Genomic DNA, 15,453 nt, shown 5'->3' with positions numbered 1-15,453 from the left:
TGTGCCGTGTTACATTCCCACCCGCAGTGGGAAGCTGTGAAGTCCACATCCCTGCCAGCCTATGGTGTTCTCAAGGATTCCCGGAGCAGTTCGGATGGGTGTGGAGTCATCTTTTCACTTGCATTTGCCTAAAGGCTAGGGATGTGAAGCACTTAACCTGACTTCTAGTCATCTTGGTGGGTGTGAGGTGGTATCTCACCATGCCTTTGATTTTAACTTTTCCATGATGACGAATGGTGTCTTCACATGCTTATGGCCTATTTACATGTAATTTTTGGAGACATACCTGCTCAGACCCTTTGTCCAGTTTTTAACTAGTCTGTCTTACTGAGTTGTGAGAGTTCTTTATATATTTAGAAACAAACAAAAAAGAAACAAGTCTCTTATCAGAGGACTTGCAAGGACTTGCAAATGCTTTCTCCCGTTTTGTGGACTGTATTTCCACTTTCTTGATGGTGTCCTTTGAAACAAAAAGTTCCAAATTTGGATGAAAGAGATTGTCCAAAATTGATGTTAATTCTACTTTAAATGAGAATTAACTACTCATTTAAACATGAGTTTAAGCAAGCTTCAGGAGTTGGTGATGGATGGGGAAGTCTGGTGTGCTACAGTCCGTGGGGTTGCAAAAAGTCAGACATGACTGAACTGAACTACTTTAAATACTTCATAGAACTCAAATAAAACTATCTGGGCCTGAAGACTTCTTGGGGGAAGCTTTTTTAAGTTACAGATTCAGTTTCTTTCATGGTTTTAGGATTATTCGTGTTACCTATTTCATCTTGTTTGAATTTTTGGTAGATTTTAATTTTCAAGTAATTGTCCATTTCTTCAAAGTTTTTGAATTTATGAGCATTAAATTTGTAGCATTCCCTTAGTATCCTTGTAATGTCTTCAGGCTCCAGAGTGTTAGCCCTGTTATTAGTCAGCATTCTCCAGAGAAAGAACCAACAGAATATATGAGAGAGAAACATGAGAGATTTATTATAGGAATTGGCTCTGCAGTTACAGAGACCAAGGAGTTCCACAATTTGCTGTTCTCAAGGTGGAGAACCAGGAAAGCCATAGCCACTGGTATAAATTCAGTTCAAGTGCAAAGACCCGAGGATGGGGAGGGTGGCAGGCGGGGCTGTGGCGCCACTGGTGTCAGCCCTGGAGGCCAAAGACGAGAACCAGGAGCTCCAATGTTCCAGGGTCAGAGGTGGACACCCCAGCTCAAGAGAGTGAATTCACACTTTGCCTTTTTGTTTTTCTCTGCCCCTACCCACCCTCCCCCCACCAACAGATTGGTTGATATCCACCCCGCACTGGTGAGACCAAATCTCTTCAGTCAGTCTACTGAGTCATGCTCATCTCCAGAAATGCCCTTGCACACACACCCAGAAACAGCATTTAATCCACTATCTGGGCATTGCTAAGCCCAGTCAAGTTGACACAAAATTAACCATCATAGCCCCCATGGCATACTGGTCATTTGTGTTGTCTCTATTTTTGTCCATCTTGCAATTTTACTGATTTCTCAAAGAACTATTTGTTTGTTTCATTGATTTCTTCCACTGTTTTCCTGTTTTCTGTTTCATTGATTTCTGCTCTTGGCTCTATTTCCTTCTTATTGCTGAGTATAGTTGATTTTGTCCTTTTCCTAGTTTCCTGAGGTAGGAACTTTGATGATTGATTTGAGTCCTTTCCTCTCTTCCAACGTGCTATAAATATCCCTCTCAGCATTTCTACCTGCAGACCACATAATTAAATATTTTTATTTTCATTCACCTCAGTTCTGTGTTTCTTAACATTTTTCTTATTCTCGTTGTAATTTTCCTTATTGTTGGGTTCGTCTGTTATTTTCCTGGTTTGATGGGTGGTTTTTTTAAAAAACGTACCCCAGATAGGCTATCATGTTCAAATTTTAGCAAGCAGTCAGCCTGTTTGGGTCAGGCTGCAGTCCTGGGCTACATGGCCTGTGGTTCTCATGCCTCACAGCACTGTTGGTCTCCTGCCACTGGGCTCTGCTGGTGCTCTTGAATGGATATGAGGCACTTCCTGTGCTGGACCATCCTGTGCCTTTGAGGGGGGGTCAGGGGGGAACCCAGCTTGCTGGGCTGAACACCTGCTGTGGTGCAATTTCCCTTGCCAGTGGCCCCCACCCTCCAGAGACTCGGGTGGGGGGCAAGAGCCAGAGAGGGGATGCATGAGGTGGGGAGGAATGGCATCCCTTGGCCCCTTATCAGGAGGCTTCCCCTTGATTTTCAGTATCAGTTCTGCCACACTCCCTAGAGTTGTCACAAGCTCCAGTTCATATGAGGGTGAATGCCTGGTCCTCCCAGTACATAGTAGCTGGTGGTGACAGGAAATGCCAGGCTTGGGTCCCCTTCTGTTGAGTAGGCTGCTCTGCTGTTCCTCCAATCCTGGGGTCTCTCCCCAGCTCACCTTTCTCTTTTTGTCTTAGTTCAGTTCTGGTGGTCTCTAATTTCCCACATTTTTATTGGTTAGGAGGAGCAGAGAGACAAACTTGTGTCATCCTGTCCAAACAGGAAGCTACTCAGGCACTGATGAAAGCCTTCTGTTTTCTCGAATGTCAGTGCTGTTGGCCAAGTGGTATAGGTTAGCAGAACGGTGAAGATTTATGAAGGACTCAGCTAAGGCAATGAGAAAGAGGCCATAGGAAGAAGCAAGTTTTTTTGTTGTTGTTGTTGGCCATGACACAGCTTGTGAGATCTTAGTTCGCCCACAAGGGATTGAACCCAGGCCCCAGCAGTGAAAGCACTGAGTCCTAGTGACTGGGCCACTAGGGAATTCCCTGGAGGAGGCAACTTAGAAACTCAGGAGGTGAGGATGAAGATGGGTGTGGAGAAAAGGGACAAAGAAGAGGAGCTCCCCATCAGTGGATAGATGGACAGATTTCCAGCGACTGAGAGGGATGCAAGATGCAGGGCTTAGATTGGGACGGACATGATGGGTCTGGTGCCTGGTGTGTTGGGGAGATGCCCAGCAGGCAGCCCCTGGCTCCATGGGCTCCGGGGTAGAGCCAACAGAAGATTGAGGATGAGGAGCCTCCCCCACAACAATGGCCGTTCTGATTGCCTACCCCCGCCCCCGTCTAGCCCTGGGATGGTGACAATGTTCAACTGTCTCCCAGAGCCTGGCACGGGGCGGATGCTCGGTGAATCTGAGTGCAGGAGGGCCTGTGTGGAAGCAAGGGCGCATCTCTGGAAAGCTCAGGGAGGGTTTGCAACCTTGGGAGGTGTGGCAGGGACTTCTGCTGAGAATGGAGGAAGGCAAACTTCTCCATCTTCCTTCCATTGCCCAAGAGCTGAAGGATGGGACAGCACTGAGCTGCGGGGAACCCCGGGGACCAGTCAACCTGAGGCTCCGCTGGGGCTGCTTTCCCTGATGCGCTCCTGCCTGCCGGCTCTGGTTGCCATAGAGCCAGGAGGCGGTTGCCACGGAGACCGACGTGCGAGGACCGACCAATCAGTGAAGAGCTGCGGCGCCAGCTCACCTCTTGGATGGAGGCACCGGGCTAGGATGAGGACCCCTGCCCAGGCAGCTGGAAGCCGGGTGTTCGAGCAGGGGGCTTATGGCGCCGCCACCCCCAAAGCGCCGGTCCCCCAGAATCCCCAACACCCTCCCCGACCCCCGCACCCCGAATTCTGACGACCTTCTGCCTCTTCCCGGCCTGACTAAGGGGTGATGCCTCCGACTGGCCCTGAACCCCTCTCCCGTTAGTGAAGGGGAGGAGGGGGGCCAAGGGCTGGGATGCTGCGGGAAAGGCGGGGCCGCGGACCGCGGGAGAACAGTGCAGTCGGGGTGGGGTATGGGGAGGGACGGACGGAGGCTGTCCCACCCCCTGCGCTCCCGGCACACCGCAGTGCCTGGCGCGCCCGCGCAAGCTCACTCGCTCACTCGGGGCGCTGGGCGGGCGGGGCGGCGCTGACGTCATCCACTGACCCCTTTCACCCCCCGGCCGAGGGGCGGTGGCCGCGCAGGCTCCGCGGGACGGACTCACCGACAGACAGGGGACGGAAGGACGGGCGTACGGCCAGGCCATGCCCGGGGAGGCTGCCCGCGCCGAGCTGCTGCTGCCGGAGGCGGGCGGGCCGGGACCCCGCACAGGTGAGGCTGCGGCGCGCTCTCCCTCCCGCTTGCGTGTGTCTCCGCCAACCCCTCTCTTCGTCCGCTCCCGTCTCTACCCCTCTCCCTCTCCGACACTGTCCCTCTACCTGCTCCGTCCCATTTTCTCTTCGCGACCCCCTCCCTGCCCTCTCTCTGTTCCCGTCCCTTGTCCATTCCCGCCCTGTCCCCTTCCTTGGTCCCCAGTCCTAGCCCAATGTAGCCCAACCCTGGCCCCTACTCAGGACCTCAGGGAAGGGCGGGGTGGATTAGATGTCCTCCAGGTGCCAAAAGCGACTTGAAGGCGTGAGCTTCCCGGCTCCCATGGGCGTCCCCTACCGCGCCCCATTGTCTGAGGGGGGGCAATGGGCCTCACGGCCCCTGCAGCGTGGGTTGTCATCTGCACCCCAGCCACTTGGATTGCAGATTCGCGGGGCGCCGGCCCTCCCCACTCCCCACCCCCCTCACCCCCACTATGCTTGAGAGCTGTCTACGGGCGGGCGGCGGTGGCTGGTTCTGGCTCGAGGGAGAACAGGGCTGGAGCTGAAGCCTGGGGAAGCCCGAGGGCTGGAAGGTGGGAGGCCCTGGGGGAGCAAGGGCTGCAGAGCATCAGCCCTGGAGTGCAAGCCCAAATCCTTGGAGAGACTTAGGGAGCAAGCTTTGGAGGGGATCTGCCTTAGGCCCAGGAAGACCAGCCAGGATGGCCACTGGGCATGAGGTCAGCCATGTGTGGCTCCGGGAGGGCCAAGGGCACCTTGCTGTGGGTGAGAAGTCCCCTGGCGATTAAACCTATACTGGGCCCAGGGGCCTGGCCTCCCCTCTGGGTCCTGTAAAGTGGGTTGGGACTGTCTCTGCTTGGACTGTTTAACAACCTTGAATGAGGCACAAAAATCTTTGACCTTTGGCTTCTCTTTCTCTGTCCTCTTGGCGCCCAACCCCACCCTCAACCTGCTCAGGGTCCTGGAGTCCAGTGAGGGTGCACAGGGGTACCCTACCAGGCCAGTGCCAAGAGCCTGGTCTCCAGCACCCAGCCCCGCCAGCCACACCCACCTCCAGGGTTTAGGTGTTCATCACACTCCCGTGGACCCAAAGGACCCCCTTCTCAGGACCCTCTGGCCACGCCAGCACCCCAGCAGTGTGGCCCAAGGGCCCAGGGTTCTGCCACTGCTGCAGCAGATGGGCCAAGCCTGGGGAGGGGGCTGCCCTAAGCTTCACCTCCACTTTGCAGACAGAACGCTGAAGCACAGGAGATGTACTTGTGGGTGGTCATGGGTGAACGTGGAACCTCCAGAGAAAATGGCGAGAGCTGGGCAGCCCCTATCCACTGCCATGGGACCCACACAAATGAGCCTCAGCTCTGTGCGGGTGGCTGCTGCTGGCAACTCAGTCAGATGCACTCAGAGCCCCAAGAGCCCACAGCCCCTCAGAGCTGCTTATGGGGCAGGGCGGGGCCCCTGTGTGCGCCACCATTGGCCATCACCGAGCCAGCAGTGAGCTGGGATGTCCTGCCTGAGGACAGCACACGGTGGCCCCTGCTTTCCCTCTCACGTGTGCCGACTCTGGAAACGGGTGGGGCAGCGGAGCCCAGTGAGACCCTGACAGGTTGTCCTCAGGTATAGGCAGCAAGGAAAGGAGAGAGATGAGGCAGAGAAGCAAGACTCCCACTTCACAGCCAGTGTGAGACCTGGAATGTTCCAGAGCTGAGTGGAGAGCAGGCTTCCTGCTCCCTGGGGGCCCACTGACCTAGGAGGTCATGAGCAGACCTTTCCTGGCAAGCCCAGCTGAGGTGGCACAGATTACGTGCATGGAGTCAGCAAGTTAGTGTCCTAAGAGACAGGAGCTGGTCTCATCTTTAACGAGCATCTTGGAGAAAAGCCAGACCCCAGGCTGCTTGCCATGGAAGAACTCTTGGAAATCATCCCTTGGGCACAGCAATACCCTTTCCTTCTCCTCACCTCTCTTTTCAGCAGACACCCACCCTCGTGGGCCCCCAGTCCTGTGCTCAACTCTTGTCTGAGAGAGGGGAGGCTGCAGCCAGGGAGCTGCCTCTCAGGGAAGATGCCTGCTCTTCTCACGCCCTTCTGTCTCCACAGATCTGTCCTGTGATGCGGCTGAGGCTACCACCCCAAAGGGGGACCGGCTGGAGCACTGTGCCCCGACATCTGGGCCCAGCGCCCTGGCTCTCACGTTCCTGCACGGCAAGCCTGGTGCCCGGCCCCCACCTGAGGGAGCCAGCTGGGATGCAGGGCCGGGCCGCGCCCCCTCAGCCTGGGCAGTCCAGGCGGAGGGCGGCCCCAGTCCAGGGCCCGCTGAGGTTCGGCCTGCTGAAGGCCCTCTCCCAGCCTCCCTGGAGCCCCGGATTGTCATGGGCGAGGAGACATGCCAGGCAGCCCCGCTGCCCAGGGCAACCATGCCGGAGCTCAGGGACTGGGAGGGTGGGCATGCTAATCTGAACCCACCCCCCGAGTTGTGTTCTCAGGGTGACCCTCCTGTGCCTTTCCCTGCCCCAGACTCCGATTCCTACTTCACGCCTCCCTCCACCCCCACCAAGACAGCCTCCACCCTGCTCCCTGGCCCCGGGCCCCACAGGGACTCCCAGGATGCCCAGGCTGAGCTGGGGGACTCGCCGCCAGCCTCGCCCACTGGCTCGTACATCACGGCAGATGGGGACAGCTGGGCCTCATCCCCATCCTGCTCCCTGAGCCTTCAGGCCCTGGCCGAAGGGCTGGATGTGCCCTCGGGCTGGGGCTTCTCTCCACCCAGCTCTGTGGTCGATGAGAGGGAGCTGCCCCCTGCAGGGACCCCGGACAGCTCGTCCCCAGAGTCCAGCCTCTCAGCAGACAGCAGCTCTTCCTGGGGCCAGGAGGGCCACTTCTTCGAGCTGGACTTCTTGGCCAATGACCCAATGATCCCTGCTTACCTCCTGCCCTTCCAGGGCAGCCTGATTTTCCAGGTGGAGGCGGTGGAGGTGACACCCCTGCCCCACGAGGAGGAGGAAGTGGAGGAGGAGGAGCAAGAAGAGGAGCAGGAGGTCCCCCTCCCCAGAGGGGATCTAGCCGGGGAGGGCGAGGATGATAGCACATTTGCATCCTCCCTGCAGTCGCTGTCCGACCTGTCCATCACCGAGGGCGTGGATGAGGCCTTCGCCTTCCGGGATGACACTTCAGCTGCCTCCTCTGACCCCGACTCGGCCTCCTACACGGGGGCTGATGATGAGAGGCTGTACAGCGGAGAGCCCCACGCACAGCCCACCACACTACTCCAGGAGAGCCCTGGGGAGGCTGCCTCCTGGGGCCCAGAGCTCACTCTTGGGGTGTCCAAGGGAGAGGCTGGCCAGGCTGCCAAGAGTCAGGAACCCATCTCCGAGATAACGAGGGTGGGTCCCGCTGCAGCCCAGGTGTCTTCTGCTATGGCCCTTCACATCCCACAGGAATCTCTGGACCACACTGGGATGAGCCCTCAGGCCCAGGGAGAAGAGCCAGGCTCCACCATGGGACCAGTACCTGTTGCCCCAGTCACATCTCAACCCCTGCAGGAGGGAGATACTGCTACTTTAGGCCCAGAGCCCTGGATTTCGAAGGGAGAAGCAGACCTCAACTGTCTACAAACCCTGAAGGAAGACACAGGCCAGGGGTTTGCCACTGCAACCAGCCCTGAACCCCAGCCAGAAGTGGATCCAGCAGCATTGCCACCCCTGCAGGATGCAGGTATCCCCTGGGTCCAGGAATCTGCCTCTGAGACCAGCCTTGAGCCCCAGTTGGAAGAAGAAGGCCTGACAGCATCCTCACCCCTGCAGGATGCAGGTATCCCCTGGGTCCAGGGATCTGCCTCTGAAGCTAGCCCGGAGCCCCAGTCAGAAGAAGAAGATCTGACAGCATCCTCAACCTCACAGGATGCAGGTCTCCCCTTGGTCCAGGGATCTGCCTCTGAGGCCTGCCCTGAGCCCCAATCAGAAGAAGAAGATCTAACAGCATCCTCACCTCTGCAGGACGCAGGTCCCCACTTGGTCCAGGGATCTGCCTCTGAAGCTAGCCCGGAGCCCCAATCAGAAGAAGATCTGAAAGCATCCTCAACCTCACAGGATGCAGGTCTCCCCTTGGTCCAGGGATCTGCATCTGAGGTCAGCCCTGAGCCCCAGTCAGAAGAAGATCTGACAGCATCCTTACCCCTGAAGGATGAAGGTCTCCCCTTGGTCCAGGGATCTGCCTCTGAGGCCAGCCTGGAGCCCCAGTCAGAAGAAGAAGATCTGACAGCATCCTTATCCCTGAAAAATGAAGGTCTCCCCTTGGTCCAGGGATCTGCCTCTGAGGCCAGCCTGGAGCCCCAGTCAGAAGAAGAAGATCTGACAGCATCCTTATCCCTGAAAAATGAAGGTCTCCCCTTGGTCCAGGGATCTGCCTCTGAGGCCAGCCTGGAGCCCCAGTCAGAAGAAGATCTGATAGCATCCTTACCCCTGAAGGATGAATGTCTCCCCTTGGTCCAGGGATCTGCCTCCAAGGCCAGCCCTGAGCCCCAGTCAGAAGAAGATCTGACAGCATCCTTATCCCTGAAGAATGAAGGTCTCCCCTTAGTCCAGGGATCTGCCTCCAAGGCCAGCCCTGAGCCCCAGTCAGAAGAAGATCTAACAGCATCCTCACCCCTGCAGGATGAATGTCTCCCCTTGATCCAGGGATCTGCCTCCAAGGCCAGCTCTGAGCCCCAGTCAGAAGAAAAAGATCTAGCAGCATCCTCACCCCTGAAGGATGAATGTCTCCCCTTGGTCCAGGGATCTGCCTCTGAGGCCAGCCCTGAGCCCCAGTCAGAAGATCTAACAGCATCCTCACCCCTGCAGGATGCAGGTCTCCCTTTGACCCAGGGATCTGCCTCCGAGGCCAGCCCTGAGCCCCAATCAGAAGATCTAACAGCATCCTCACCTCTGCAGGATGCAGCTCTCCGTTTGGTCCAGGGATCTGTCTTCGAGACCAGCCCTGAGCCCCACTCAGAAGAGGACCTGACGGCCTCCCCACCCCTGCAGGATGCAGGTCTCCCCTTGGTCCATGGATCTGCCTCCGAGGCCAGCCCTGAGCTCCAGTCAGAAGAAGTGACAGCATCCCCACCCCTGCAGGATGCAGGTCTCCCCTGGGTCCAAGGATCTGCTTCTGAGGCCAGCCCTGACCACCAGTCCGATCTGAAAGCATCCTTGCCCCTGCAGGATGCAGGACTTCCCTTGGTCCATGGATCTGCCTCTGAGGCCAGCCCTGAGCCCCAGTCAGAAGAAGATCTAATAGCATCCTCACCCCTGAAGGATGAATGTCTCCCCTTGGTCCAGGGATCTGCCTCCGAGGCCAGCCCTGAGCTCCAGTCAAAAGAAGAAGTGACAGTATCCCCACCCCTGCAGGTTGCAGGTCTCCCCTTGGTCCAGGGATCTGCCTCCGATGCTACTTCAGAGCCCCAGTCAGAAGAGCTGACAGCATCCTCACCCCTGCAGGACGCAGGTCTCCACTTGGTCCAGGGATCTGCCTCCGAGGCCAGCCCTGAGCCCCAGTCAGAAGAAGAGGAGCTGACAGCATCCTCACACCTGCAGGACGCAGGTCTCCCCTTGGTCCAGGGATCTGCCTCCGAGGCCAGCCCTGAGCTCCAGTCAAAAGAAGAAGTGACAGTATCCCCACCCCTGCACGTTGCAGGTCTCCCCTTGGTCCAGGGATCTGCCTCCAATGCTACTTCAGAGCCCCAGTCAGAAGAGCTGACAGCATCCTCGCACCTGCAGGACGCAGGTCTCCCCTTGGTCCAGGGATCTGTTTCCGAGGCCAGCCCTGAGCCCCAGTCAGAAGAAGAGGAGCTGACAGCATCCTCACACCTGCAGGACGCAGGTCTCCCCTTGGTCCAGGGATCTGTTTCCAAGGCCAGCCCTGAGCCCCAGTCAGAAGAAGAGGAGCTGACGGCCTCCCCATCCCTGCAGGACGCAGGACTCCCCTTGGTCCAGGGATCTGCATCTGAGGTCAGCCCTGAGCCCCAGTCAGAAGAAGAGGACCTGACAGCCTCCCCACCCCTGCAGGATGCAGGTCTCCCCTTGGTCCAGGGATCTGCCTCCGATGCCAGCTCAGAGCCCCAGTCAGAAGAAGAGGAGCTGACAGCCTCCCCAACTCTGCAGGATGCAGGTCTCCCCTTGGTCCTGGGATCTGTTTCTGAGGCCAGCTCAGAGCCCCACTCAGAAGAAGAGGAGCTGACAGCCTCCCTGCCCCTGCAGGACACAAGTCTCCCCTTGGTCCAGGGATCTGCCTCCGATGCCAGCTCAGAGCCTCAGTCAGAAGAAGATCTCACAGCCTCCCCAACTCTGCAGGACGCAGGTCTCCCCTTGGTCCAGGGATCTGTTTCTGAGGCCAGCCCAGAGCCCCACTCAGAAGAGGAGCTGACAGCCTCCCCGCCGCTGCAGGACACAGGTCTCCCCTTGGTCCAGGGATCTGTTTCTGAGGCCAGCCTGGAGCCCCACTCAGAAGAAGAGGAGCTGACAGCCTCCCCACCCCTGCAGGATGCAGGTCTCCCCTTGGTCCAGGGATCTGTTTCTGAGGCCAGCCTGGAGCCCCACTCAGAAGAAGAGGAGCTGACAGCCTCCCCACCCCTGCAGGACGCAGGTCTCCCCTTGGTCCAGGGATCTGCCTCTGATGCCAGCTCAGAGCCCCAGTCCGAAGAAGAGGAGCTTACAGCCTCCCCAACTCTGCAGGATGCAGGTCTCCCCTTGGTCCAGGGATCTGCCTCCGATGCCAGTTCAGAGCCCCACTCAGAAGAGGAGCTGACAGCCTCCCCGCCCCTGCAGGATGCAGGTCTCCCCTTGGTCCAGGGATCTGTTTCTGAGGCCAGCTCAGAGCCCCACTCAGAAGAGGAGCTGACAGCCTCCCCACCCCTGCAGGACGCAGGTCTCCCCTTGGTCCAGGGATCTGCCTCCGATGCCAGCTCAGAGCCCCAGTCAGAAGAAGATCTCACAGCCTGCCCAACTCTGCAGGACACAGGTCTCCCTTTGGTCCAGGGATCAGCCTCCAAGGTCAGCCCGGAGCCCCAGTCAGATCTCACAGCCTCCCCAACTCTGCAGGACGCAGGTCTCCCCTTGGTCCAGGGATCAGCCTCCAAGGCCAGCCCGGAGCCCCAGTCAGAAGAAGATCTCACAGCCTTCCCGCCCCTGCAGGAAGCAGGTCTCCCCTCCAGTCAAGTATCTGCCACCAGTGCCAGCCCTCAGGCCCCGATGACTGACACAGGCTGTATCCAAGAGACAGAGCCCACAGCCACTGCAGCCCATAGGAAAGGAAGAAAGACCCTGGGACTGAGGCCAGCACCTGAGGAAAGAGACCCAGACCACACTCGAGGATCAGACTCTCTGGCCTTGGATCAGATACATCTGGGTGGCCCAGACCTACCTGCAGATGCTCGGACTCCCTTGGAGGGAGATGCAGGCCCCTCCAAGCCTGCCACAGAGGTCCCAGACACACCTGAGCCTTTCACAGCCACCCAAGGTCCCCCAAAGCCTGACTCCAGTGGGGAGGAAGTAGCTAAGGGCATTTTGGCACCTGAGCAGGAAGCCTGTCATGATGTTTGTGCACATGGGGGTGATGGAGCTGAGTCCAGCTCACCCCCAAAGGAGGCCCTGGGGGCTGAGCACCAGGGCCATGAGGCCCTAAAGCCAGTGGTTCATGGCCCAGGGGTGTGTCCTACTGCCAGCCTGGAGGTTGGCCAGTTGGGGCCCCCAAGCCCAGTGGAGGAAGGAAGGGCTACTCTTGGGCACAGGCTTCCCATGGCTGTGGGCTCAGAGGTTGGGCTGAGCTCCTGCTCAGAGTCTCCTTCAAGAGCTGTGCCCAGGCTGGGAGGGCACTGTGCCAAAGATCCTGCCCCAACATCTCCACTGCCCTTGAGGCAGCCAAAGCCTGTGCTGGGCCCAGGCAGGGGAGAGCAGGCCCAGGCAGCACTTGGAGCCCTTGGCCCCTCCCCACTGCAGCCTCCAGAAAGCCCCATAGGGGGCCTTCCCAGTGCACCCCAAGACAGGATCCAGGGCCCTGAGCCCCCTGCTCCTGGTGTCCTCATGGAGGCAGTTCCAAGCCCCCTGGCATCCCCTGCTCCCTGCCCTTGCCGGGGACCCCGGGAAGACTTGGTGGAGGGTGCGGAGCCCCTGGGCTCTCCGAGCCACCCACCACCTCGGCCAAGAACCCAGCGGGCGGTGGCTGCCTCCTCAGGGATCACAAACCCCCCTGGGGCTGGGCAGGTCAGCCTCCCACCCCACCCCACCCTCCTCAGCCCCAAGGCAGCCCCCAAGAGGGGTACCCATGCCAAAGACCCAGCCTCGAGGCTCTCGCCCCCTCGCCAAGTGCCTCCTGGCTCTGGGCCCCGGAGCCCAGCCGGCCCTCGAGGGCTCCCAGCCACCGAGCAGCAGGATGACGGCGACAGTTTGGAGGAAGGTGAGTGGGATGCAGGCGGCAGCACTGTCCTGAGCCAGGGATCCAGGGGGCAGAGGGCTGGGCAGGGATGCCAGCGCTGCTCGCCCCGTGCTTGTCCAGAAGGGCAGGCCATCCTCACACTCCCCTTCCTCAGACTCGCCCCGCGCTCTGGGCTCTGGCCAGCACTCGGACAGCCACGGGGAGTCGTCAGCCGAGCTGGAGGAGCAGGACCTCCCAGGACCACAGACAGCACAGTGCCCAGCCCAGGTGCCCGAAAAGGCAGGTTGTGCACCCAGGGGAGGGCTCCGTGCCCTGCCCTCGGGTGCTCAGACCCCCTTTCTTCTCCAGGCCCCAGCTGGCAGTGGGAGCGAGGAGACAGTCGCCAAAGCCAAGCAGAGTCGCAGTGAGAAGAAGGCCCGAAAGGTGGGCTGGGCACCCAGCTGGGACTCTGCTCCCTCTAGGAGGGGCCAGGCTGGCCAGACAACCCCAGCCACCCCAAGAGTGGGGCTGGCAGCCTAAAGGGACCCTTTCCCACCCCATAGCTGATGAATCCCATCGATGGGGGCCCTGGGATAAAGGGAGTAACTGGATGCTTTGTGTGAAGTAACAGGGGCTGGGCTGTCAGTTGAAACAGACTCACAGCCTGAGTCTGACGTCCTATTTGCTCACTTGGGGAGCCACCTGGGAGGCTCCACAGAGGGTGGGTGGTGGAACCCTTGTGCCCCCTGGCAGTGGGCCGTTTCCCCCGGACTTGCTCCTCTCCCCCAACCCCCAACTGGGAACTTTGGGGCCCATGCCCAGGTCTGAGACCATTGTGCTTCCAGGCAATGTCCAAGCTGGGCTTACGACAGATCCAGGGGGTCACCAGGATCACCATCCAGAAGTCCAAGAACATCCTCTTTGTCATTGCCAAGCCCGATGTCTTTAAGAGCCCAGCCTCAGACACCTACGTGGTCTTCGGCGAGGCTAAGGTCTGAGCGGCTGGCCATGGGCGCGGGGAGGGAGTCTGGGGCGCAGGCTCAGCTGACAGCTGACTTCTGTGCTGCAGATCGAGGACCTGTCGCAGCAGGTGCACAGAGCTGCAGCTGAGAAGTTCAAAGTGCCCTCGGAGCCCTCCGCCCTGGTGCCTGAGTCAGCACCTGGGCCGAGGGTGAGACCCGAGTGCGAGGAGGAGGAGGAGGAGGAAGAGGAGGAGGAGGTGAGGCCAAGGGGCCCACGGCTCAGTCTTGTGGAGGGGGGCAGCTTTGCCTGGGGCCTCTCACTGGGGGAGGGGGCCGCTCCAGCACCTCCCTGCATATCCCACTCCAGGTGGACGAGGCAGGACTGGAGCTGCGGGACATCGAGCTGGTGATGGCGCAGGCCAACGTGTCAAGGGCCAAGGCCGTGCGGGCCCTGAGGGACAACCAGAGTGACATCGTCAACGCCATCATGGTGAGTGGCTGGCCCCTTCGCAAACGCCCTGCTGCTGTCTCCGCCGGGGCCTGGCCCCCCACATGACCCTCTCCTTCTGCAATTCTCACAGGAGCTGACCATGTAGTTGCTGACCAGAGGCCCGGCTCCACCCCTGCCCCTAGCTCTGCTGCTCAATAAAGTGATGTCCCTTCATCGCCTCTGCTCCTCCAGCGCAGGCTCTGGCTAAACGGACTGCAGGAGGTGTGCAGACACTTCCTGAAGCCACAGAGGTCCCGAGGAGGGTGGTAGTCCCTCCCCCACATCCCAGGGAATCCACCTTGCCCAGGGATTGTGGACAGTCCAGTCACCTGGCTGTGGCCCAAGTCATGGGCCTGGGAATAACAGTTTCTGGAAGGAACTCCCCAGATGCAGGGGCCCCTGAGCTGGAGGAGCTGCTGGAAGTAGTGTCTGCTAAGGCGAGCAGCACTTTATCTCCTGAAGTTCCTGGCCCCTCGCTGTGGCCCAGCTCTAGGAGTCACCACCCTCTCCCTGTCCTCTCTCTTCTACAAAGTCCAGGGAGCCACAGGGTGGGGGTGATGTCCCAGGACAAAAGAGGGAGACCACTGAGTGCAGGACCACATGTGGGTGGAGCCCCCGGAGAAGAGGAGCAGTTCCTGACCATCACAGAAGGCTCATGGGACACAAGGTCCCCACTGTTCACAAGCACAGGGTGGGCTGTGGAAGGGATGGCCCCTGGCCCACGCGGCTATCTTTAGCTGTTCCACACGCTTTCAGGGCAGGTCGATTTACACACACACACCTAGAGACGGCATCTACCAACTGTCTCCCTTAGCTCTGCCCAGCCCAGGCCCACAACCAGCACCTGGCCTACCAGGGCCAGAATGAAGTCTGAGATCCCTCCTCCGGTCCTGCCCCTTGTCAGTGGGGAGGGAGCCTAGGAGACTGCAGACCCCTGCCTGTTTCCCACAGAGCTGGACATCGAGCCCACATGCCTGCCCTCCCTCCCCGGGGCTCAAGTACCCACCCCACTGAGCCCGGGGCTTCTTGCATATGCAGTCAGGAGCCTCGAAGTGCACTATCTTGGGGGTGAGGAGGGAGTCCCAGAGCTGGGCCTCCCCGCGCCTGCACTGCAGTGCCCAGGCCCCAGCCTCCAGTCTGATGGCCCTGAGGTCCACCCCCACGGCCTCCCCATGTCCCAAGGGCACAGGAGGGGCCCCACCCAGGGGGAACCAAGGCCAAGAGGCTTGACAGGCCCCCACTGGCCTCCCTGATGACCAGGGACCCTGGGCTCCAAGATGCCATGCTCTCAGGGTGGGGATGGCACTTCTGGTGAAGACGTGGTGTGCAGGTTTGCTGTGAACCACCATGACGATGAATGTGGCCTGGGTTCATGGGCTCGGGTGAAGGGCTAGAGGACAGCGAGCCCCTCTGAGAGCCCAGTGCTCGCGTCCACGTGTGCTCAGGACACCTGCTCCCTGCCCTGTGCCCACAAACCCACATCAGGCCCTCCCTGCAGGCATCGGGCACAAGTGCT

General features: G+C 59.4%; 1 protein-coding gene across 3 annotated transcripts; it reads left to right on the top strand.

The window, feature by feature from the left end:
- Positions 3,839–14,116, top strand: NACAD (NAC alpha domain containing). 3 transcript variants are annotated; one of them, XM_018047042.1, is made up of 9 exons: positions 3,839–4,110; positions 6,201–10,148; positions 11,001–12,527; positions 12,661–12,785; positions 12,855–12,929; positions 13,331–13,477; positions 13,555–13,704; positions 13,815–13,937; positions 14,029–14,116. In XM_018047042.1, exons 1-9 carry the CDS (start codon positions 4,044–4,046, stop codon positions 14,041–14,043), a joined length of 6,177 nt encoding a protein of 2,058 aa, XP_017902531.1. In that variant the 5' UTR covers positions 3,839–4,043; the 3' UTR covers positions 14,044–14,116. The 3 variants fall into 3 exon arrangements, with proteins under 3 accessions (XP_017902531.1, XP_017902530.1, XP_017902529.1); XM_018047041.1 differs by having other exon boundaries at positions 3,840–4,110; positions 6,201–12,527; positions 12,661–12,773; XM_018047040.1 differs by having other exon boundaries at positions 3,840–4,110; positions 6,201–12,527.

The sequence above is a fragment of the Capra hircus genome, chromosome 4 (genome assembly GCF_001704415.2).
Source record: "Capra hircus breed San Clemente chromosome 4, ASM170441v1, whole genome shotgun sequence".
Classification (NCBI taxonomy): Eukaryota; Metazoa; Chordata; class Mammalia; order Artiodactyla; family Bovidae; genus Capra; species Capra hircus.
The sequence above is the reverse complement of the archived record's forward strand: the minus strand, read 5'-3'. Positions and strand labels throughout refer to the sequence as shown.